We start from the raw sequence: 26261 nt of genomic DNA, 5'->3' as shown, positions 1-26261 counted from the left end.
GGAAAACCCCATATTTGAGACCTGTTTTTACCACCCCCACCACCATACACTCTGCACTCCTCTCCTGCGCATACCACTCACCACCATACACTCCGCACTCCCCTCCTGCACATACCACCCACCGCCTTACACTTCTCTCCTGCACATACCACCCACCGCCATACACTCCTCTCCTGTACATACCACCCACCACCATACACTCCATACCCCTCTCCTGCACATACTGCCCACCACCATACACTCCACACTCCTCTCCTGCACATACCACCCACCGCTATACACTCCTCTTCTGTACATACCACACACTGCTATACATTCCACACTCCTCTTCTGTACACACCACATACTGCTATACACTCCATACCCCTCTCCTGTGCATACCGCCCACCACCATACACTCCGCACTCCTCTCCTGCGCATACCGCCCACCACCATACACTCTGCACTCCTCTCCTGCACATACTACCCACCACCGTACACTCCGCACTCCTCTCCTACGCATACCGCCCACCACCATACACTTTGCACCCCTCTCCTGTACATACTACCCACTGCCATACACTATGTATCCCTCTCCTGTACATACTGTCCATCGCCATACACGCCATACCCCTCTCCTGTACATACCGTCCACCGCCATACACTCCATACCCCTCTCTTGCACATACTACCCACCGCCATACACTCTGTACCCCTCTCCTGCGCATACCGCCCACCACCATACACTCTGCACTCCTCTCCTGCGCATAACACCCACCACCATACACTCCGCACTCCTCTCCTGCGCATACCTCCCACCACCATACACTTTGCACCCCTCTCCTGTACATACTACCCACTGCCATACACTATGTATCCCTCTCCTGTACATACTGTCCACGGCCATACACTTCATACCCCTCTCTTGCACATACTACCCACCGCCATACACTCCATACCCCTCTCCTGTACATACTGCCCACCACCATACACTCCATACCCCTCTTCTGCACATACTACCCACCGCCATACACTCCGTACTCCTCTCCTGTACATATCACCCGCCACCATACACGCCATACCCCTCTCCTGTACATACCATCCACCGCATTACACTTCATATTGGTGATTAGGTAAACAGTTCCTCGTTCATTTATCTTAATGCACCTTGCTAAGAGCCTGCCTGGGTATTTAAAATGAAGAAAGCTGGACAATATTTAAAATAAAAAAAAGAAAGAAAAAGGAAATCTGTGAAGTTAGCATTCCACAGCCAGCAATGAACTTCTTAATTGCACTCAAGATTTGTTAAGCACTCTTTTTTACCATGCCCTCTTTAAGCCACGCCCAAAATTTAGCGCAATTTAAACCACTCCCACTATTCTGATACTCAAGGAGATTTAGGGAGAAAAGGCCTGGGGGCTCAAGTGGTTAAGAAGCACTTCGCCATTCCCCACTTCCTACATGTAGAAATTTTTTGTACCCCCCCCCCCTTACTTTGCTGGCTTATCCACAATTAACATACATGCCCAGCAATTCCAGCATTGTTCTGACTGGCTACTCCACTGCCATATGCCATCTTCTCTTCTACATCATCAGTAGCCAGCTTTTTCTGCATCCAGCACCTGATGATACACCGCTGTATGTCCCTGCTCCTGCAGTCTCCTGGGATATGTGTTGGGGTTACATCCCAGGAGTCTACAGGAGAAGGGAAATGTCATATTTGTCTAGGGAAGAAAACCACAAAAAATTACTTAGAAGTGTCTTAACGTGTCTTAAAGTGATTGTAAAGCTTTTTTTTATTATTAAAATAACAAACATATTATACTTAGCAGCTCTGTGTAATAGTTTTGCACAAAGCAGAGTCGATGGGTGGGGCTTGGGGGGTTCCATCAGGTAGGCTGTACAGGGCCCATGATTTCTAACAGCGGCCCTGGTACTGGTAAACTGAGGACAACTTCCTGGAACTGTTTATAAGCCTTCACTGCAGCACAATCTCTGTTGGAGAGCTAGCCAGCATCTCTTTAGTGTATCACCCCAGACCCTAGATGAACTTTTCTTCACCCAGCAATCTAGAGGTATCCCTGTACAGGGGATCCAGTTCCTGTCACTGTAAGAGTTGAACAGTCACTGGCAGGTGGCTAATCTAGTTTTTCCACCACAGCGCCCCTTCCCCCTATCCGCCCAGGGGGTGTAGATGTACTCACTCAGATCCTCTCCTGTAGTGCTTGTGGGTAGGTGGCTGCTACCAGGCCTATTAGCTGGGAACGCTTCTTCCCTGCCATACAACCGGTCCTCTCTCAGGGGACCAGTGAGCTCTGAGCTTCCCAGCTCCAGGTCTGCAGGTAGGCCTCATCCCACTAGGCCTCCTTGCAGCCTGCTTCCTTTAGCCTCACACCTTCCACCTGAATTCTCCCTCCAACTCTCCTGCAACTGAGCAGGCTCCAACACTTTTAAGGGTGTCCCGTCCCTTGCCAACCTCTTGTTGGGGATTGGCTAGGATCCCTCAAAGGTGCAACCAGCCACTCAGATCCACCGACTGCCTCTAGGGCCTTCCTCCAAAAGCTATAGAGCAGGGGGAAATTTCAGAGGGGCTGGCCTGCAAAACCTCTCTCAGCCCTGACCACATTTTGACTCCTCTCTGGCTATTACACCTGGGCTGCAGCTCAGCCCCTGTCTAACCATTAGAGTTTAGCTTCCCCTAGCTAAACTAGGAGGGTGCTACCTGTATATATATATGGATATACAGTTGCAAGAAAAAGTATGTGAACCCCTTGAGATTACGTGGAGTTTTGCATGAATTGGGCATAAAATGTGCTCTGAACATCCTCTAAGTCACAACAATAGAAGAACACAGAACCAGCAAACACAAATGCTCCTGCGCTTGGGGATGGACTCGATGCTACAACCACATTAAGAATGTCCTGGAACATGCACACCTTGCTGCCCTCAAATGGACCGGGGGAATCCAAATATACTGAATGGGGAAAGAACAAAAAGAGGGTGCACAGGCCTAGTGCATTACCATAAAAAATGTTTAATAAAAAATAAAGTAGGTGTTGTACTCACAAACGACAATATAGTCAAGGCACTTTCATAAAAGAACAGCTGGATCAACACCGCGCTGAGTAACAGTCCGCAATAGGGAGTTTAGACATCCAAAAGGCTGACGCGTTTCGAGGACTTGCCTCTTCCTCAGAGCCAACTGACCAAATGTCTGCTCCCTCTTTTATATGCTCACTACTAGTTAAACCAAAGGTCACATGGGCCGTCCTGGACACTCCCCTATGCAGGTGGAGGAGTCACAGGGGCAATCGACATAGTGTAAGTAAACACGAAAGGTCCATAAAAAACATATATATATACATATATATACATACATATATATATATACATACATCCATAAATAGAACCATTGAAACTAGTGACAATCATAAAATCATATGAACCATAAGAAGTGTGCACAGTGGAAAATAAATAAATAAATGGAAAGTTACACATATATAAAAAATAATAAAAATCCTTCCCTGGTGATGCACTGCACTGCTCGCCTTTAAATATATGGATGGATGGATGAGTAACGCTACGAAGCTGCCTAGTGCTCTGCTTGCCATAGACAACCATGGGACATGGATTTAATATAGAGAGTAGATCTGAAACCCAGCAGAGACACTCATTAATTCATAGAGATGCAGCCTACAGGGTGTGTGCCTCTCATTCTAGTATAGTCATATGATGAGACGTAGGCATGTGTGGCAATGTAGTGCACCATGGATGGATATGCATATGCAATACTATATACAAGAACAAAGGAGATAAATCACTAGTAAAACATAAATGTTGATATAAAACGTTACAAAAAACTTCTTAATATGGCTCACAAAGTTTAAATAAAATAAAATTAAATAAGTATTGTTACAATATAGTATAATATCTGGTAAAATTGGTATAGTGTATGGTATATGTGTGCATGCATAGACATGGAAGCATAAGAAATATATATATATAAATATATAGGAAAAGAGAAAAAAATAAATAAATAAATAAATAAAAAAATTAAATAAAACAAAATTAAAAAAAAAATAATTAAAAAAAAAAAAAATAAATAAATAAAATAAAATTAATAATTATATAAAAAATGTACAAAAGATGTATATATGTGTTATATATAAGAACTATATAAAAATGGCAAAGGCGCTATGGAACAAGCACTTGCAGGATGAGAAAGCAGTGCTCGAAGAGAGCTCACTGGACAACATGCGTGCGCACATGTGTGTGTAACACATCCACATGAGCAACTGCTTTTTAGTAAAAAACATGTCTATACATACATACCGTATTTGCCGGCGTATAAGACGACTTTTTACCCCTTAAAAATCTTCTCAAAAGTCGGGGGTCGTCTTATACGCCGGTATACGGCATACTGACACTTTTTAGGGGGGCGGCGCGTTGCCCGCCGCCGCCCCCCCTTCCCCCAATGGAAGGGACACTAAGTACAGGAGTGGGCAGCGGCTGTTTCTTACCTGGTTCCGGTCCCACGACGATCCGGTCCAGGAAGCGCGGCTGCGCCTTCAGTTCGGCCACTGGATGTTCGTGCGGCTGCTCGGCTCCGCCTCCTCACCAGTGATTGGCCGCCAGAACTGTAGCTCAGGAAAGGCACACAGGCGGCCAATCACTGGCGAGGGGGTGGAGCCGAGCGGCCCCGCGAAAATCGAGTGCAGGACCAGCAGGTAAGTGGTCAGTGTAGAGGTTCTGCTGCAACCACATATGCTGGCTGCAGCAGCACCATACGAGAACAGGGTCAGCAAGTGTCAGTGGGAGGAATAGTGCCCCATCATTGGTGTCACTGATACCAATGATGGAGCACTATTCCTCCCACTGATACCAATGATGGGGCACTATTCCTCCCACTGACACCAACGATGGGGCACCTTTCCTCCCACTGACACCAACGATGGGGCACTATTCCTCCCCCCCACTGACACCAACGATGGGGCACTATTCCTCCCCCCCACTGACACCAACGATGGGGCACTATTCCTCCCCCCCACTGACATCAACGATGGGGCACTATTCCCCCCCCCACTTACACCAATGATGGGGCACTATTCCACCCCCCACTGACACCAATGATGGGACACCATTCCTCCCACTGACACCAATGTTGGGACACCATTCCTCCCACTGACACCAATGATGGGGCACTATTCCCCCCACTGATACCAATGATGGGGCACTATTCCCCCCACTGATACTAATGATGGGGCACTATTCCTGCCACTGATACCAATGATGGGGCACTATTCCCCCCACTGATACTAATGATGGGGCACTATTCCTGCCACTGATACCAATGATGGGGCACTATTCCTGCCACTGATACCAATGATGGGGCACTATTCCTGCCACTGGTGTGCATTGGAAGAGGGGTAGTCTTATACGGCGAGTATAGCTCAAACACTAAATTTTAGCAGGAAAAGTAGGGGGGTCGTCTTATACGCCCAGTCGTCTTATACGCCGGCAAATACGGTACATAAACCCACACACACATATGGAAACTGAATTAAAAAATGGGTGACCAATGAATGACCCATAGACACAAGCGCATGGGAATGCGGTCATACGCAAGCGCCTAAGGGTGACACAATAAATATGAAGTGAGCAACCTAATGTGTAAGGATGCAGGGTAATGGTAGCTATACTGATGATACTATAGTAATCATAGCTGATGAAAATGAATATATCTAAAGCATACATCTGTAGTGGATGGTGTACCCACTATAGGTCACAAGGGAAATGATGGAACTAGCACTAAAGAGGGGGGGGGAGAGAGGAAAAAAAAAAAAGGAGGGGGTTTGGGAGAGAGACAAAAAGGATGAGAGTAGGACTCTAGGGAACATGTGCAGCTCAGCAGAAGGTACCTATGCATAACGGGGAGTCAGTGGATGACCCCATGTATCTCAAGATCTTCATTAAGCCCAGTGGGTGAGAGGCAACCCAGAGTGAAGATCCAATAGGTCTCCCTCTTACATAGTCTTTGGAATTTTCTTCCACCATCTGAATCTCCTGTGATGGATTCAATCCCAAATACTTTCATGCCTGATGGGTCACCACTGTGTGCCTCCTGAAAGTGCCGTGGTACGGAATATTTGTTTTTGCCTTTATTGCTCTCCTTGTAATTAATGATGTTACATTTGTGTTCGCCAAACCTGACCCTCACGGGGCACATGGTTCGCCCAACATATAGGAGGCCACACCTCATTTCAAATGCGGTGTGAGCAATTGTGGAACCTGCAAATACATGTGCCACAGAAAGAAAGAGGTGGCTGCCACCAATGGCCGTACATATAAGATTAAGCAGTTCATCAACTGTGGTACTTCTTTTGTGATCTATGGGCTCATCTGTCCCTGTGGCCTCCTATATGTTGGCCGAACCATGCGCCCCTTGAGGGTCAGGTTTGGCGAACACAAATGTAACATCATTAATTACAAGGAGAGCAATAAAGGCAAAAACAAATATTCCGTACCACGGCACTTTCAGGAGGCACACAGTGGTGACCCATCAGGCATGAAAGTATTTGGGATTAAATCCATCACAGGAGATTCAGATGGTGGAAGAAAATTCCAAAGACTATGTAAGAGGGAGACCTATTGGATCTTCACTCTGGGTTCCCTCTCACCCACTGGGCTTAATGAAGATCTTGAGATACATGGGGTCATCCACTGACTCCCCGTTATGCATAGGTACCTTCTGCTGAGCTGCACATGTTCCCTAGAGTCCTACTCTCATCCTTTTTGTCTCTCTCCCAAACCCCCTCCTTTTTTTTTTCCTCTCTCTCCCCCCCTCTTTAGTGCTAGTTCCATCATTTCCCTTGTGACCTATAGTGGGTACACCATCCACTACAGATGTATGCTTTAGGTATATTCATTTTCATCAGCTATGATTACTATAGTATCATCAGTATAGCTACCATTACCCTGCATCCTTACACATTAGGTTGCTCCCTTCATATTTATTGTGTCACCCTTAGGCGCTTGCGTATGACCGCATTCCCATGCGCTTGTGTCTATGGGTCATTCATTGGTCACCCATTTTTTAATTCAGTTTCCATATGTGTGTGTGGGTTTATGTATGTATGTATAGACATGTTTTTTACTAAAAAGCAGTTGCTCATGTGGATGTGTTACACACACATGTGCGCACGCATGTTGTCCAGTGAGCTCTCTTCGAGCACTGCTTTCTCATCCTGCAAGTGCTTGTTCCATAGCGCCTTTGACATTTTTATATAGTTCTTATATATAACACATATATACATCTTTTGTACATTTTTTATATAATTATTAATTTTATTTTATTTATTTATTTTTTTTTTTTTTCTCTTTTCCAATATATTTATATATATATTTCTTATGCTTCCATGTCTATGCATGCACACATATACCATACACTATACCAATTTTACCAGATATTATACTATATTGTAACAATACTTATTTAATTTTATTTTATTTAAACTTTGTGAGCCATATTAAGAAGTTTTTTGTAACGTTTTATATCAACATTTATGTTTTACTAGTGATTTATCTCCTTTGTTCTTGTATATAGTATTGCATATGCATATCCATCCATGGTGCACTACATTGCCACACATGCCTACGTCTCATCATATGTCTATACTAGAATGAGAGGCACACACCCTGTAGGCTGCATCTCTATGAATTAATGAGTGTCTCTGCTGGGTTTCAGATCTACTCTCTATATTAAATCCATGTCCCATGGTTGTCTATGGCAAGCAGAGCACTAGGCAGCTTCGTAGCGTTACTCATCCATCCATCCATATATTTAAAGGCGAGCAGTGCAGTGCATCACCAGGGAAGGATTTTTATTATTTTTTATATATGTGTAACTTTCCATTTATTTATTTATTTTCCACTGTGCACACTTCTTATGGTTCATATGATTTTATGATTGTCACTAGTTTCAATGGTTCTATTTATGCATGTATGTATATATATATATATGTATGTATATATATGTATATATATATGTTTTTTATGGACCTTTCGTGTTTACTTACACTATTTCGATTGCCCCTGTGACTCCTCCACCTGCACAGGGGAGTGTCCAGGACGGCCCATGTGACCTTTTGGTTTAACTAGTAGTGAGCATATAAAAGAGGGAGCAGACATTTGGTCAGTTGGCTCTGAGGAAAAGGCAAGTCCTCGAAACGCGTCAGCCTTTTGGATGTCTAAACTCCCTATTGCGGACTGTTACTCAGCGCGGTGTTGATCCAGCTGTTCTTTTATGAAAGTGCCTTGACTATATTGTCGTTTGTGAGTACAACACCTACTTTATTTTTTATTAAACATTTTTTATGGTAATGCACTAGGCCTGTGCGCCCTCTTTTTGTTCTTTCCCCAATAGAAGAACACAGTCTGCTGAACATAATACTACACAAACATTAGATGTTTCCATGGTTTAATTGCACATAACATGTAAACATTCACAGTGCAGGGAGGAAACAGTATGTGAACCTTTGGACTTAATAACTGGTTGACCCTCCTTTGTCAGCAATAACCTCAACCAAACGTTTCCTGTAGTTGCAGATCAGACCTGCACAACGATCTGGAGTAATTTTGGACCACTCCTCTTCACAAAACTGTTTCAGTGTAGCAATATTCTTGGGATGTCTGGTGTGAATCGCTCTCTTAAGGTCATGCCACAGCATTTCAATCGGGTTGAGGTCAGAACTCTGACTGGGCCACACCAGAAGGCATATTCTGTGGTGTTGCAGCCATTGTTTTGTTGAATTACTTGTATGCTTTGGGTCATTGTCCTGTTGCATCACCCATCCTCTGCGGAGCTTCGGTTGGCGAACAGATGGTCGTACATTTTCCTTCAAAATATCTTGATAAACTCTGGAATTCATTTTCCCATCAATGACAACAATCCGTCCAGGCCCTGGGGCAGCAAAGCAGCCCCAAACCATGATGCTCCCTCCACCATGTTTTACAGTGGGGATGAGGTTTTGATGTTGGTGTGCAGTACCTTTTTTTCTCCACACATAGTGTTGTGTGTTTTTCCCAAACAACTCAATCTTGGTTTCATCTGTCCACAGTATATTTTGCCAGTAGTGCTGTGGAACATCCAGGTGCTCTTCTGCAAACTTCAGACGTGCTGCAATATTCTTTTTGGACAGCAATGGCTTCCTCCGTGGTGTCCTCCCATGTACTCCATTCTTGTTTAATGTTTTCCTTATTGTAGATGTGTCAACAAAAATGTTAGCATGTGCCAGAGATTTCTGTAGGTCTTTAGCTGACACTCTGGGATTCTTCTTTACCTCATGCAGCATTCTGCGCTGTGCTCTTGCAGTCATTTTTACAGGACGACCGCTGCCTACGGAGAGTAGCAACAGTGCTAAACTTTCTCCATTTGTAGACAGTCTGTCTTACCGTGGACACATGTACATCAAGTCTTTTGGAGATACTTTTGTAACCCTTTCCAGCTTCATGCAAGTCAACAATTCTTGATCGTAGGTCTTCTGAGAGCTCTTTTCTGCGAGGCATGGTTCACATCAGACAGTGCTTCTAGAAACCAGTAAACCCAAAACAGGGGTGTGTTTTTTAAGGGCAGGACAGCTGTCAGCAACACATCCAATATCATCAAACTGATTGGAGTCAAGGTTGGCTCACTCCTGGCTCCAGTTAGCTCTGAGAGAAGTCATTAAGCTAGGGCCTCACATACTTTTTCCTCCCTGCACTGTGAATGTTTACATGTTATGTGCAATTAAACCATGGCAACATCTAATGTTTGTGTAGTATTATATTCAGCAGACTGTGTTCTTCTATTGTTGTGACTTAGATGATGTTCAGAGCACATTTTATGCCCAATTCATGCAAAACGCCACGTAATCCCAAGGGGTTCACATATTTTTCTTGCAACTGTATGTATATGTGTATATATATATATTGTGACAGTAGGCAGGTGAAGTCACCTGGTTGCGTCCCGGATGGACAATACATTTGTCCAAGGTTTAGACTCTATGGGGATTTGATCCACTAGGGGGAAGTGCTGAGTCCTTCAGCACTGAGGTAATGAGCCCAGCTGAAGGTAGTGGGCTCATTAAGGCCTTGATGAAACTTCCCAAGCTGCTTAGGGAGTTGCTCCATCCTGGAACCAGATCCGTGCCTGAACTGACTGGGGAGCAACATATTATCTGTGTGCAGTGAGACAAAAGCCTGTGTGGCTAAGCCTCTAACTAACAGGGACTAGGTATAGTATCAGGCTGTACCTGGTGGATAGCTAGGGAAGCTAATTGTACAGTAAGTAGCCAAGTTGACCAGGGTTTGATTTGATGTTTCTTTTTGGTTTGACGGTTTCCTGTAAATATTGTAAATAAACTATACCTTTTTGTTTTTTCATCTCCACTGTTGTTGTGCTGTGCCTGTGTTTTTGTGTTGTGCACCCATCCAGGGGGTCACACACACACGCTGCCAAGCGAACCCCGTTACATATGGTGGAGGACCATGGGCAGTTCGTGGTAACTAAAGGCCAGCATGGAGGAGATAATAAGACAGTTGGCTCTGGCGAATGCCAATCAACAACAGGCAAATGCCAATCAACAACAGGCAAATGCAACTTTCCAGCAGAGCATTGCAGCCCAGCAGAAAGCCTTGGAACAAGCGGAGGCCCACCATAGGGAATTGCTGGTGCAACAGGACCAGAGACACCAGCAACAAATTGAGGCTGTATTGAAGCAGCTCCAGCAGAGGCAGCAGACTGAGGCTGGTGATGATTCTGGTAAAACACCATCATTTTTGTGGGCCGTTTATTGCCAAAAATGACTGGAGATGATGATCCTGAGGTGTTTCTAACCACATTTGAAAGGACTGCTGAAAGGGAAAAGTGGCCTAAGGAACAGTGGGCTGGATTGATGGCCCCCCTAATAACTGGGCAGTCGCAAAAAGCTTTTTATGACCTGGAGCCGGACCAAGCCAAAGACTATGATGTGCTGAAAGCGGAAATTTTGGCACAATTGGGTGTTACCCTCGCTGTCCGTGCTCAGAGTGTGCATAATTGGACTTTTCAGCTTGGGAAACCTCCCAGGTCACAGATGTATGATCTCATTCACTTGAGCAGGAAGTGGCTGCAGCCAGAGACTTTGACTGCCCCAAAAATTGTGGAACGTGTCGTTATGGATTGGTTCCTAAGGTCTCTGCCTAATGCCATTCAAAAGTGGGTCAGTCATGGAGACCCAGAGACAGCAGACAAGCTTGTGGATCTAGTGGAGAGATACTTGGCTACGGAGAACCTGACCTCCTCTTCCAGAGACTCAAGGACTTTCCACCCTAAGACCAGACCATCCCCAGCAGCGGGTAAGATGATTCCAAGGGGTGAGGGTGGGAGTATTACCCAATGTCTGGCAAGAGCGGCCAGGAAGGTCAAAGCCGCAAGAGGCGGCGAAAAAGGTTATTTGTTACAGCTGCCGGCAAGAGGGACATATTGCAGCCAATTGCCCAGTGGTGAATGAGCCTATGCAGTGTGACTTTCTGATGGACAAACGTCAGTCGCTGTTTGCGACAGTGGTATGCACTGCCAGCCAGGGAACCGAGAAACATTTGTGTAAAATGACTGTTAATGGAAATAATGTTGTTGTGTTGCTGGATTCAGGTAGCCTGTTAACCTTGATAAGAGAGGTGATAGTCACTACAGAGGTCTCTGGGTATAAAAAGTTGGCTGTTATTTGTGTGCATGGGGACACCAGGGAGTATATAGTGGCAAACGTGTTTTTTGAGACCCCCAAAGGTAACCTGTCTCATCCTGTAGGATTGGTGCCTCACTTACCACATGATGCCATTGTGGGGAGAGATTTTCCAAAATTCTGGGAACTCTGGGATTGTCCTGACCCCCTCCCCCCCCCCCCCCCACTGTCTCCCCTTCAGACCAGGAAGGTGAATCCCGGAAATCATCTGAGTGTGGTGAGGTCTCTCCCAAGTTCCCCTTGTCGGTACTAGCCGGGGAGACCCAAGGAACTGGGGAGGAGCCTGCTTCTTCAGACGAAAACCTGCCGGCTGTTGAGTTTTCGGACTTAGAGGTTCATAGGGAAAATTTTGCCACCGAACAGTTGAAAGACCCCACACTGATAAAAGCACAGGAAAATGTGGTAAAACTAGATGGCGAACTAGTGAGCCCAGAGAAAACTTGTGCTTATCCGTACTTCCTTGTGGAAAGGGACCTACTCTATCGAGTCGCTCAAGGGGCGGAAGAAACCCTTGAGCAACTGGTGGTGCCCAGACCTTACAGGAAGTTAGTGTTGGAGTTGGGTCATGGACACATCCTTGGGGGTCTCCCCACCAGAGTGTGATTGAGCACGTCGCCCAAATGCAGGATAGAATTGCCCAGATAATGCCGATCGTAAAGGAACATTTGGCCCAAGCGCAGTTAGTGCAGCAGAGGGTGTACAATTGGGGGGCCCAGAACCAGGTCATTTGCTGAAGGAGATAGAGTGCTAGTGCTAATCCCTATGGTTGAAAGCAAATTCCTGGCCAATTGGCATGGCCCATACGAGGTAATTGAGAGAGTGAGCGAGGTGAATTACAGGGTCAGACAACCAGGAAGGCGAAAGCCTGAACAGATCTACCACATTAATCTGTTGAAGGCCTGGAGGGACAGGGAATCCCTAGTTGCAGAGGCTTTGTCTCCAGCGCCATCTGACTGCTTGGTTCCGGAGGTCGAAATAGCAGTCACGCTATCTACCACTCAACAACAGGAAGTTAAAGAGTTTGTGCTCCGCAACACAGACGTTTTTTCTGAGCTGCCGGGACAAACCTCTGGGGTGGAGCATGACATTATCACCCCACTGGGTGAAAGAGTAAAACTAAAACCCTACAGAATCCCAGAGGCCCGTCGGGAGGCGATACATGGGGAAGTGCAGAGAATGCTGGATTTGGGGGTGATAGAGGAGTCCCAGAGTGACTGATCCAGCCCCATGGTGTTGGTGCCCAAACCGGATGGGAGCTGGCGATTTTGTAACGATGTCTGACAGTTAAATAAAGTTACAAAGTTTGACACCTACCCCATGCCGAGGATAGATGAATTAATCGACCGACTGGGAGCAGCCCGGTACATGACGACGCTCGATTTGACTAAAGGATATTTGCAGATTCCCTTAGCTAAGTCAGCAAAGGAGAAGACTGCATTTGTAACCCCAGAAGGGTCATTCCAGTATAGAAGAATGCCGTTTGGGTTACAGAATGCACCGGCCACCTTTCAGCTCAAAATGGATCAAATTCTTCGCCCTCATCAGAAGTATGCTGCATCTTACCTGGACGATGTGATTATCCATAGCGCAGATTGGGCCTCACATTTACCAAAAGTTCAGGCTGTACTAGACTCAATACAGAAAGCTGGGTTTACGGCCAACCCAAAGAAGTGTACTATTGGACAGGAAGAGGCCAGGTACCTGGGGTACACTATTGGGAGAGGGGGTAATAAAACCTCAGATAAACAAAGTTGAAGTGATACAGAGTTGGCCACGCCCAAACAACAAGAAGCAGGTATGGGCTTTTCTAGAAATTGCTGGCTACTATCGGTGATTTATCCCCCATTTTGCTACTCTGACAGTGCCCCTAACCAACCTTACAAAAGGAAAGGAGTCGGTCATGGATAAGTGGTCCCCAGAGGCTGAAGCAGCCTTCCAGTCTTTAAAAAGGGCCTTATGTAGCCAGCCAGTGCTATACTCACCAGACTTTTAAAAAGACTTTGTGGTCCAGACAGATGCATCCAATGTTGGCTTAGGAGCAGTGTTGTCTCAGGTTTGGAAGGGGGAGGAGCACCCTGTAATCTACCTCAGCAGAAAGCTAAAATCTCACGAGGAAAATTACGCCACGATTCAGAAAGAGTGTTTAGCAGTAAAGTGGGCTCTAGATTCCCTGCGGTACTATATGCTAGGCAGACATTTTGACCTGATCACGGATCATGCTCCCTTAAAGTGGATGGCTCAAAATAAAGAGACCACTAGAAGGGTAAATAGGTGGTTTCTGGCCCTACACGAATTTACCTTCACGGTAAAGCATCACCCTGGAGTTCAGATGGGGAATGTGGATGCTTTATCCTGGGTTCATGCCTGCCTGGCTACTGGTGTTACAACCCCAAGGTTGAAACAAGAGGGGGGTATGTGATAGTAGGCAGGTGAAATCACCTGGTTGCGTCCTGGATGGACGATACATTTGTCCAAGGTTTAGACTCTATGGGGAATTGTTTCACTAGGGGGAAGTGCTGAGCCCTTCAGCACTGAGGTAATGAGCCCAGTGGAAGGTAGTGGGCTCATTAAGGCCTTGATAAAACTGCCCAAGCTGCTTAGGGATTTGCTCCATCCTGGAACTAGATCCATGCCTGAAGTGACTTGGGAGCAACATATTATCTGTGTGCAGTGAGACAAAAGCCTCTGTGGCTAAGCCTCCAACTAACCAGGACTAGGTATAGTATCAGGCTGTACCTGGTGGATAGCTAGGGAAGCTAATTGTACAGTAAGTAGCCAAGTTGGCCAGGGTTTGATTTGATGTTTCTTTTTGGTTTGACGGTTTCCTGTAAATATTGTAAATAAACTGCACATTTTTGTTTTTTCACCTCCACTGTTGTTGTGCTGTGCCTGTGTTTTTGTGTTGTGCATCCATCCAGAGGGTCACACACACCCGCTGTCAATCGAACCCCGTTACAATATATACAGACACACAGTATATGCAGCATATATATGTGTCTATATAGTTACATAGCCTGGTTGAAAAAAGACACAAGTCCATCTAGTTCAACCAATAAAAAGGAAAAAAAAAATACAATGCTATATACACAATCTTATACCCACAGTTGATCCAGAAGAAGGCAAAAAAATCCAGCAAAGCATGAACCATTGCTCCAGCAGGGGAAACAATTTCTTCCTGCCTTCCTGATCCCACAAGATGATATTCCCTGGATCAACATTACCTATAAATGTTAATATCCAGTTATATTATGTGCATTTAGGAAAGAATCCAGGCCTTTCTTAAAGCAATCTACCGAGCTGGCCAGAACCAGGTCTTGAGGGAGTCTATTCCACATTTTCACAGCTCTTTCTGTGAAGAAACCTTTCTGTGTTTGGAGAATAAATCTCCTTTCCTCCAGTCGTAAAGAGTGCCCCCTTGACCTCTGTCATGACCTTAATCTCTTCTGAATAGAGAATAAATTCAGTTCCTCTAATCTTTCCTTATAGCCAAGCTCTTCCATGCCTCATATTAGTATGGTTGCCCTTCTCTGCACTTTCTCCAGTTCCCCACATCTTTTTTTGTGAATTTGTGCCCAAAACTATGCAGCATATTCTTACTAAGCTCTTACTAATGATTTGTACAGGGGCAAAATAATATATCTTTCTCTCTCTCTCTCTCGTCTATACAAAAAGGATTTTGCTCACTATGGGAACTGCAGCTTGGGATAGCATGCCATTATTAAGCTTATGATCTACTAGAACACCGACATCCTTCTCCACCATTGATTCACCCAGTTGTACTTCCTCTAGTATGTATGATGCATGAATATTCTTAGCCCCCAAGTTCATGAGTTTACATTTATCAACATTAAACCTCATTTGCCACATTCTGTAGTTGCCCAGTTAAACCTAATTGATATCTGCTTGTAAGTTGTATGTGGGGGGAAGGAAGGGGATAGGGAAAAAAAGGTACAGAAGAAGAGGAAAGGGTGAAAAACCCACTAAGTTACCACTGAGTGTGAAATGTAGAGTTCGTTGAGCATTTTAAGAGCAGTAATTCTATGAGAATTGGAAAGTATTCCAATAGTACCTTGTTTTCCAGTGCTGCCCCTCTTTGTCCCATCAAGGGGGGCTCAGTGCATTTCCACTTTTAAGGCATACAGACTCTGACCACATTGATTTAATGAACAAAGAACAATTACTAGCAACTCTTAGGAATCAGAGTTAAATGTAAAAGAAGCGTCTCTCAATGTGTACAACACTAAGTTCAGATGCTACTTTCTGACATTTTCTCAAAATGGCTGTATTAATGGGCAATTCCAAAAAATGTGACTTGTCCCGCTGACATCTCTAACTCATCAATGAAGTGGTAGGGAACATTTTGTTCAAAGGTGTTCAAAAGTTTATACCCAGCCTCCTGGAATCTGTTTGAAATGGCTGACTTAAGTGCAAAAAATGGGATATACTACTGAGAAAGGGCAGACATACTCTTCAAGTAGACATGAAAGGAGGTTATAGGAGGGAGACAAAGCATTTTGTAAGGGAAAGACGTCAGCACAGTGGGTCTGAATAAGGGAGCATGGCTACAAAGTAACAGTACGAGACTTGATAACGGAAAGAAAGTGTTTGATTTGGAGAACCTGCCAGTATTACAATGGAGGGGTTATCATAGATTTAATTTTAAAAGAGAAGTATGGGGATCTGTAGAAAAAAAAAAATTATACTCAGCTAGGTGGATGCAGTATCGTTCCCTCACTGCTTCTAAGACTGAGAACTGAGCGATCAAAGACCATCACTCAGTCTTCAGCTCTCAGTCATCAGTGAGCAGAGAGCCAGAGACTCTCAGTCACTGACTCTCCACTGTGCCACTCCAGTGCTCACTAGAGCACTGGACTGTGGAGGGAACGGGAAGGGCTTACTCAGGCTCAGAGGCATGCTGAGAGGCTGTGCCAGCTGCCACTTAGGCTTCTGGGTGAATCCCAACTATATGGTCGGGATCTTTCCAGAGCCTGGACCAGCTGAGTGACGGCAACTGAAACCGTGTCACAGGGAGTGCAGAACAAACTGCACTCCTTTGATCCTTAGGTGAGGTATAGCCAAAAAAGCTTTGGCCATACTCCTCCTTTAATATTGGACATTGGTTAGTGGTGAGGTAAGGCCTAAAGTGTGAAAAGCATTGGGAGGAAGGTCTTGAGAACATAAATTGGGAGAGATACAAAAGTCTAGCAAGAATATAAATATTTGATTTATTGTTTGTACCTAACCATGTAAAGGATTTTTCATGCCCCATTCACATGCCATTGCATTAGAAACAGGCATTTGAGACACATTTTTGCCTAGCAAAGCTGCCTACAATTGATATTAGGGGTAGCGAACATAACTATTCACATTTGAAAAAGATGTAGCAATTGCATTGTTTTGCATCTCTCTACAGCAAAAATTAAGCTACATATTGAGTCTGGAAGAGTGTCAAGGTCCTGCCTTTCCTCAGGGTCTGTGCAGCTCCATGTGCTGGCATCCATCTTGGGTGTCTGCTAAGCATTGTGGGATTCTTTATGCTCTCAGTCCTCTGCAGCTCCTCCCAGGAGGGTGCGGCATCTCACATTTAAGTCTGTCGGTTGCAGTCGTTCTTTGCATTCGTGTCCTGTATGTTGCATTGCAGCAAGCTCTTGTTCAGCTCTTGTTGCTCTCCTGGAAACCGACTCAGCTTTGACAAAGACTCCTCTTGCTCTGACCCTTGGCCCGTTCTGACCATTCTCTGCTTTATTCCATTACCTGACCTCCCGTTGCTGAACCCGGCCTGTGACCTGAGTATTCTTGCCTACCGTCTTGTACTGTCTGTTCCGCTGTTATCGACCCGGCCTGTCCGACCACGCTATACGTCTTTCCATTTGGCCCCTACCCGCTATACGCCATTGGTGGCAGCTGTACCGCAGCTGGAATTACTCGGGGGTCGCGACCTGGTCTCAGGCTGCGTCAAGTCCATCCCCACCATCAGGGGCCCTGGTGAAGGGCAGCCTGGGGCTTAGACTTCGCGCCCTGAGGGACTCCGGTCTGGGGGTCACCAGAGGCTGTCGCCAGTCGGTGCGTGACCTTACCATAAGGCCTGCCTGACCACCGCTCCAGCCCTGACAGAGAGTCTGAAGCTTGTCACCTTCCAAGTCTATGGTAACACACCGTAAATGCACATGTAGAGTTTACAGCACATTTGACAAGCATTTATCAAATATCAGTGAAGTGAAAAATAAACAGTTGATGCTAATAAAAAAAAAAATCACTTGGAGCATGTCTGAGGTGCATGTTAAATATATCAAAAACTCGTTTTAACATTATAGGTGTGTTGGTTCGTGTTAGTGTCAACATTAGATTGTTTTGCAAGTTTGAACTTAGCCTTAGATTGACTCATTGCCAGTGGTGAAGGTGGAAATTTTTTCTTTAAATTATCTCTGTTGGATGGTCTAATGTAGACCACCAAATATTTGATTTTAGCTGGAATACTGTTGAAACTGGTTTGAGGGACATCCACATTGAAATCTTTGGCCCTACCCACATTTATTTTATAGTTTGAAAGTGCCATATATTGCTGCAGTTCGTGTACCACAATGGGTAATAGTTTCAGGTGACAATAAAGACCAGGTCATCAGCATAAGCCAAGTCTTCACACTCTAAACACCTGATATCTGGGTGTGTTCTATGGTGATATAGAAATGCTTCCAATGAGAGAATGAAAATTAAAGGGGAGAAGGGGCACCCCCCTCTGCTGCTGCTGAAAGTAAAGTAAATAGAGATAGAACTTTGACAACTGCAGATAGATGTGTGTAAAGTGAGTTTATCCACGTGCAGATATTATCCCCAAGACTGATATGTCGAAGCACACCCTTCAGAAGTTCCCATTCAACCCGGTCAAAACCCTTTTCTAAATCTGCTAGAAATCAACTGCATTGGAATGTCTTTCGACCAGGCCAAGTGGAGAAGATTCAAAACCCTAACAGTATTACCTTTGGCTTCTCTGGAGGGTGTAAAGTCCACTCAATCCCATGAATAGGGTGACGACGTCAATTTAAAAACTTTTAGTGAAAATTTTTTAATCAACAGAAAGAGATATTAGGCAATAATTTGCACAATGCAACGTGTCCTTACCATCCCTGGGGATAAGTGAAATATGGGCACGGAGGGAATCACGGGGGAAAGGCATTCCCAAACAGTGAGAGGAAAGAAGGTCCAAAAAGGTACACTAACAAAAGACCATAAGGGCCAGGCACTTGGCCTGGTTTAAGAAGGCCTTCATCATTTCCTCCTTTGTAATGGGAAATTCCAGATCTACCCTAGCCTGTGTGGCGAGCTGAGGCATACACTGGACAAAAAAAGCCTCAATTTTTTGGAAGCTAGACATATACTGACTCTCCCTGGATGTCAAATGATACAGTTTACCTTAATAATCTAAGAAGCAGTTAGCTATTTCCGAAGAATTATACATCTTACTGCCATTGGGTGAGAATATGCAAAAAATATATGACCAGGTGGTCTTCCCTCTGAGATCTTGCCAAGAGATGGCCTGTTTTGCTTCCAAATTCATAGTAGAATCTTCTAGTATATAGCAATTTATACTTTACCTTTGACATCATTATAGATTGTAATTTTACCTCAGAATTTTCAAGTCAGTTGCGGCCTGAGCTGCAAGAGACGTTTTATGTAGGCTTTCTAGTGCCATATTTCGGACCCCCAAGGATTTCACCTCAGCTTGCTTCTCTCTTTTATCTTGGGTCCCCAACCTTCCTTAGAACCCCACACTTGTGCAACTCGCACAGGACCTGAGATGACATTTCAGGAGATGCATTAGTCACAAAGTACTGTCTTAAGTCTCTCTCCAGTTCTTGTACATATAGTGATTTTGAATGAGGCTCTCATACAGTCTCCAGGCTCCGCTGTGACCGTTCTCCCAGCATAATGGTAAGTAGAATGGGCATGGTCAGAAACAACCCTGTGACCGATTTTCACAGACTTAATGAGCGCCAGTGCCGATTGGTGGATTTAGAAATAATCCAGACGTGAATATGATTCCTGTGGCAGAGAGTAAAATTTGTAATCTTGCATACCATTATGTATGATCTGATCAAATCAGATGTCCACTAAGTGTTCTGACAAATGCAGTTTTTTAAGCCTCCTCAGTGAGAGGTACTCTTAGAGATAGCTACGAAAAGATCCAAAGGTATGTCAAGTCCAACCCTACAGTTGAGAAGCTCTCTGCAAATTCTGACAGCCTCTCAAAACAGCTTTCCAGAAAGCCGAAACGAACAGTTTTCCAGAAAGCTGAATCGACCAGTGTTGGGTGGATAGATATTGGCAAAAGTGACATTGTGCCCAAAAATGCCCTGGAAAAAAAGAACTTACCCAGCTCATCAGACAGTGAGTCAATCAAGGAACAATGGACCATTCTGGAAAAGTGTATACATTTCTAATATCATTTAAGAATTTACAAAACAAAAACGTTATTGCAAATTACCCTTATATTTTCCTAGTTTTTTAGCAGTAATTACACATTTTACAGAAGATATATTCAATAAAAAATGACTTCCCTATATACTTTCTATCTTAGTTACAGTATTAAATTATATATAGCACATTCAATTTGATTTTTGATCTAATATGAAAAAAGATGCATTAGTATGTATTTATGTGATGTGGACAATTTTAAATGATTTCTAATATCTTCTATTCATACAAATATATGTTTTCTCTTTTAACTCACTTACTATCACATCAAGTTTATGATTAAGCACATACCGCTGCTAATTTAAATTGTTCAGTGGATATCTCGGCAGGCACCTCCAGTTTCCTCCCACGAGGCTGCAGAATGGATACTGTATTGGTTTCTGATGATAAGGTTTCTCTGCTATCTTCATTTCCAGTATCTTTGGAAATTGGTCTCAAGAACCCAAATGGCAAGATCAAAAGTACAATGCAGATTGATTGTAATGGCAATAACTGTTTAGCCATTCTTCCACTGATGGTCTTTCAAACTGCCTCTCAGGATTATATGTTCGTAGCCTAGCTATACATTAACTCTGTTCAAACATGCCCTGTGTCCCCACAAAAATGCAAAAAGAAGAATTCCAAAAGATCGAATAAAGAAAAATTATCAGAAAGAAGAAAGGTCCAACTAATAATTACTGCCTTTCAGGTGTCCGGTCTATCACTTTCTTAAGAATGGAATATTGGACGATTTTCCATTTTTTTTTTTTAATACTGGCCTCATATCAAAAATGAAAAGGACGAGGCGCCTCTATGCCATTTCCATCCTGGCAGGGGTTGGCAGCAGAGGCCGGGGATTTTTCCCTCATGGACGCTGGGGTGGCCATATGGTGACACCTGGCATCTTTGCCTGCTTCAGCCGCCATTCCAGACCTGGGACACAGTTGCACTAATTATTCCCCAATTAAACCATTATATATAGCTCTATTTAATGAGCATCCATTTTACATTTGTCTCTCAGTTTTCTGATTCACAGGCTGTTTGTGCATCAGTCTGATCATCTGGTGAGCATTATATTTTGTTTTTATGCATCTGCTATAAAGCAAGCAGTTATTGGCTGCTTCAGCTGCCACTCTAGATCTGGGACACAGGTGCACTCATTTATTCCCCATTACTAAACCACCCATAAGGCCCTATTTAATAAGCATCCATCTTGCATTTGTCTCTTGGTCTTCTGACACATGGTTTGACTTGCCTCATCTATAGCCAATTACTTGGATGCAACTTATACTAGTGGTGGCTCACCATCTCTTTTGCCTATTAGGGATTTGGTGGATCTGTTCCTTACCACACCCTTTTTTTTTGTGCTTCCTTGCAGACTTGGTGAGCAACAATTTTTGTTTGTTTCTTGCAGAGTATATTATCATATATCTTAGACAGTTGGCTTTTCTTATTTCGACCAGCATTGATAATAGTTTTTGTTGCAGTACAATAAATGATTTATCTATACCCCATCAATTTTTGATTGGGAGATATTTTTTTTATTCTTTCCTTCATATGATATTGTTGATGTATTTTTTTTTTCTTACTGTTCTGTCTCTCAAATCTAGCATTGAAAGTGTGATCTCTGTAACTTACAGTTGTGATGAGATAGTGATAACTCCAAATCTTAGTTGAATAACACAGGCAGTGACTCGATCGGATGACACCTTGTAGATCTTGCGAAGTTTATTCCATAAACTGAGAGAATCTTACAACAATGAACATCTGATAGGTCAAACGATCATAATGTGGTCTGCTTCCATAAGACATGAGGCATGAAGCTGAAATACATTTCTGTGAATAGGGGTGGGCTATCTATACAGCAAGAACTAAACCAAAGGAAAGGGAGGAGTAGAGACAAAATACAAAGAACACTTAAAGGTATGAAACATGACAGTCAGAACCCCCCAAGGTTCTGTTCTTGAACTTTTTCTATTGTCTATCTGCATCAGCTAATAGCCTCCCATGGCTTCCAATACAATTTCTATGCTTACAGCAAAATCTATCTTTTCAACCCACAGTTTAGTCTCCCCCCTGTACCCCACCCCCTGACTTCTCCCTCAAGACTTGGCACAACTATAAGTCCCTCCCTGCATGCCAGGGTTTTAGGTTCAACCCTGGACCCTGATCTCCTCTTTTCCACATCCAATCACTGCCCAAATTCTGCTGTCTCTAGCTCCATAACATCTCTAAATCATGCCCCTTCTTAACCAATTACACCACAAAGATAGTAATTCACTCCCTGGTTAGCTCTTGACTATTTCAACTTCCTCCTCACTGGCCAACCTTTACATAGGTTATCCTCCCTTTAGTCCATAATGAATTCAGTTCTCAGATTCATCCACCTTACCAACCATTTGGTGTCTGCTACCCTTAGCTGCCAATCCCTTCACTGGTGTCCGCTCACCCAAAGAATAAAATTCAAAATACTAACAAAAACCTGCAAAGCCATCCACAAATCTGCCCCCAGCTACATTACTAACTCCTTCTCAAAAGTCCCTTTTCCATATATTTATATCTTCAACTAGGACATAATTACATAAACATAGAGCGCATATTCGGACGGCTTACTCTAATACAAGTCGCCTGGCATATTACACCCCCTAGCTGGCAGATACATGAGAGCAGAAAATTATATCTCCTTAACCATCCAAGCAGGTATGTCATATTTCATACCTAGACGTTCCGCAGATGATTCTGCGTATTAATCTACTAGTGGCAAGGCTGCTAAATGCACCGAGAATACGTTATGAACCATGACATCAACTGGGAGAGTTTTTGGTTCTAGCTTGGGTCTCCGCCCCAACACCCCTCCCCAAATGAGGCGATTGGTTCTCTGCTTTAAGGAGACACCCTGCTGAGTTCCTAGAGAAAGCTGAGCTAAGCTGAGTTTAGAGAAGTTGAAGATTCTCCCTTTTAATATCGGAACTAACTTTGGGAGATAAGGCATCCTTTTGGCTCTGAAACCTGATCTGCTTAAAACCAAGGCTGACGGCAAGTACTTTATCCCTCTAAACTTCTTTCTGTTATCTCTTTGCTGTGCTATTGCTTTCTGTATGTGTGTATATATATATATATATATATATATATATATATATATATATATATATATAGGCTGCTACATCTATTTCTGTAAATATTTTTATTGCACCCTTTGACCTTTTAGTAATCTTACTTTCTGAAAGTGTTGAACTGTTTCTAAAGCTCTTTAATGCAAACTAAGAATCTCTGCCTCTGAAGAGCGCTGCTGTGTGTGTGTTTTAAACTTCGGTATATATCTGCCTGCGGTGACAGTGGTATACCGATGCTTATGCAAACATCATAGTGTTATTGCTGATATTGCCGAGTTTCCTCTTTCTCTGTACAAAAAGGAGGTGGTGGCAGTGTGAAGGGTTAATTGCGTAATTAACCTGACCCAGTAACAATCACTCTCAGGCTGCAGGTACATCGATGGAAAATCTTTGTGCAGGGTGCAGCTGGGCGTGACATTGTTACGCACGTGACAGCGTGGTTTTAGATTGGCTAGTCCTTCGGTCACAAGTTTGGTGAGAAGGGCTGGTGTCTGACGCCGCGATTGTCACAGCATGTGCAGGTTTTGGTGTGAGCTTGGTCTTGCCCATGATAAATCCTACACCCACTTCACCGCTGGGATCCGTAGCTCGAAGATAAGCCACCGCAGCAATGGCTTCATTGGATGCATCAGAGAAGACATGAATCTCTCTGCTGGTGGCATTCTTTAAGGATGCTTGGGTGTAAGAGTAAAGGTATCTGGAGTTGTTCTAATGCTTTTAGAGACTGTTTCCAGGATTCCCACCTTTGTTGTTTCTCCTTGGGTAAGGGGGTATCCCAGTCTGAGCTTTCAGATGTATGTTGTCTCAGCAGTATCTTACCCTGAATGGTGAGAGGTGTAATGAAACCTAAGGGATCATAAATGCTGTTCACTGTAGACAATACCTCTCGCTTTGTGAAGGGCTTGTCACAGGCAGATGCTTAAAATGTGAAGGTGTCTTGTTTAACATTCCAAAGCTATCCAAGACTGCGTTGTGTAACAGGTCAGATCCTAGTTGGAATTTCTTCACACCGACTGCATGGTCATCAGAAGGAAAGTCTATCATGACCTTGTCACTGTTAGAGATGATTTTGTGAAGTCTGAGGTTTGCAGTGGCAAGCATGTTCTGGGTTCTAATAAGAAGGTCAATAGCTTCTTCTTCATCGGGCAAAGATTTGAGTCCGTCGTCTACATAGAAATTCCTTTTGACGAACTGTCTTCCATCAGATCCAAATTCTTTCTCACCCTCTTGAGCTGTTTTCCTCTATCCATAAATTGCTACTGCAGGAGAAGGACTGTTACCAAAAACATGTACCTTAATCCGGTACTTCATCTTTGACATCATTATTGCGGTACCATCAGAACCTGAGGAAGTTTCTGTAGTCTTCACGGACGATGAAACAGTGGAACATCTGCTGAATGTCAGCCATAACAGCAATTGGCTCTTGTCTGAAGTGAAGTAAAACTCCTATGAGATTGTTGTTCAGATTAGGCCCAGTGAGGAGACGCCTTCATGATGAGCACTTGAGTCAAAGACCACCCTAATCTGATCAGGCTTGCGAGGATGGTAGACACCAAAGTATGGTAGGTACCAACATTCTTCTCCTTCCGTAAGAGAAGGTGCAAGCTCAGCATGATCACTCTCAAACACCTTCTGCATAAAGTCCACAAAGTGCTTTTTCATCTCAGGCTTCTGGTTCAAACTGTGATTTAAAGAAACAAACCGTGATTCTGCGTGTACCCTGTTGTTTGGTAGTCTCTTTCTTGGGGTACAAAATGGTACAGGTGCTACCCAACTGTTGGAATCATCTTGGTAGAACTCTTTACTCATGGTTTCCAAGAATTCTTTGTCTTCTATGGTAGCTGCCAATTCATTGTCTTTAGTGGTTACCTCGAACACTGTGTTGCCAATGTTGTCATCAGAGATTAAGAGCTTTCTTATTGTCTTGTATGATGTGCCGTTGTGCACCTTTTTCAAACAGTCTTTCTTTCACAATATATTTATCTGGTCGTTGTGCAGAACAAGTTGTTTGCCCATTTGACAGGACATGTGTTTTAAAGGAAGAGACTGAGTAGGACCTTCTGTCCTTGTTTAGGCAGACATTGCCTATGATGACCCATCCTAGGTCCAGACGCTGAGCATATGGTGCATTGTGTGGACCGTTGATTTGATGACAAACTTTGTGTACCCTTAGGATGTCTCGACCGAGTAACAGCAAGATATAGGCACTTTCATCGAGGGCTGGTATTCGGTTGGCTATGTGCTTTAAGTGAGAATGGTGAAAAGCAGCTTCAGGAGTTTGGATCTCCTCTTTGGTGTTTGGAATCTGGTTGCACTCAGTGACAGTGGGCAAGGATATTTCCACATTGTCATTCAGAAGAGTAACTACAAGACCACTGGCTCTCATACCTAAGACTTCTGTAGTGCCAGAACAACTGCTTATAGTATAAAGCAGACCATCTCCAATTATGTTCAACAATTCAAAAACTGTGTTCTTGTGATCTGTTACTGTTATCATCCAGAATAATATACAGTCTTATGGCCTTTTCAGATTGACCTTTGGGGTATACACGTACCTAGCATATCTTTGCACAGGATTTGTCGCAGAATCCTTCTCCACAGACCTCTGTACATGTAGAGAACACTGGGGAAGTAGGTGCTGCTTGATCTGGGCTCTCCCCGCCTTTCTGTGCTTCAGGAAGATTGTGAGTATAGTAAAGTTGTGCGAATATTGATGAAGAGCTTGCACATGGTCATCACAGTCACACTCTATACATTTGATGATTTCTTTACAGTCCTTTGCAAAGTGTTTTGTGGAGGCACAGCATTTGTAGCAAACCCCAAATTTCTTCAAAAGTTCCTTACATTCTTGGAGGGTTTTTCTTTCTGAAGCCGATACATTTCTTAAGTGGATGTGGTTTGTTATGTGTTGGACCTTGGCGATTTGGGTCCTCAATTTTCTTGTTTTGATCAGTCTTTT

At 43.8% G+C, this 26261-nt stretch overlaps 1 protein-coding gene across 1 annotated transcript in view; it reads right to left on the bottom strand.

Moving 5' to 3' along the window:
• Positions 1-20735, bottom strand: part of LOC149459263 (matrix metalloproteinase-18-like) — a 281041-nt gene extending 260306 nt beyond the window's left edge. Inside the window, exon 1 of the mRNA XM_089681507.1 lies at positions 20502-20735. Coding sequence (XP_089537633.1) covers positions 20502-20714 — 213 coding nt within the window. The 5' untranslated portion in view covers positions 20715-20735. The remainder of the gene's footprint in view (positions 1-20501) is intronic.
• Between the last annotated feature and the right edge of the window lie 5526 nt (positions 20736-26261).

The sequence above is a fragment of the Staurois parvus genome, unplaced genomic scaffold, assembly GCF_062004578.1.
Source record: "Staurois parvus isolate SC_StPar_1 unplaced genomic scaffold, SC_StPar_1.0 ptg000267l, whole genome shotgun sequence".
Taxonomy (NCBI): domain Eukaryota; kingdom Metazoa; phylum Chordata; class Amphibia; order Anura; family Ranidae; genus Staurois; species Staurois parvus.
The sequence above is the reverse complement of the archived record's forward strand: the minus strand, read 5'-3'. Positions and strand labels throughout refer to the sequence as shown.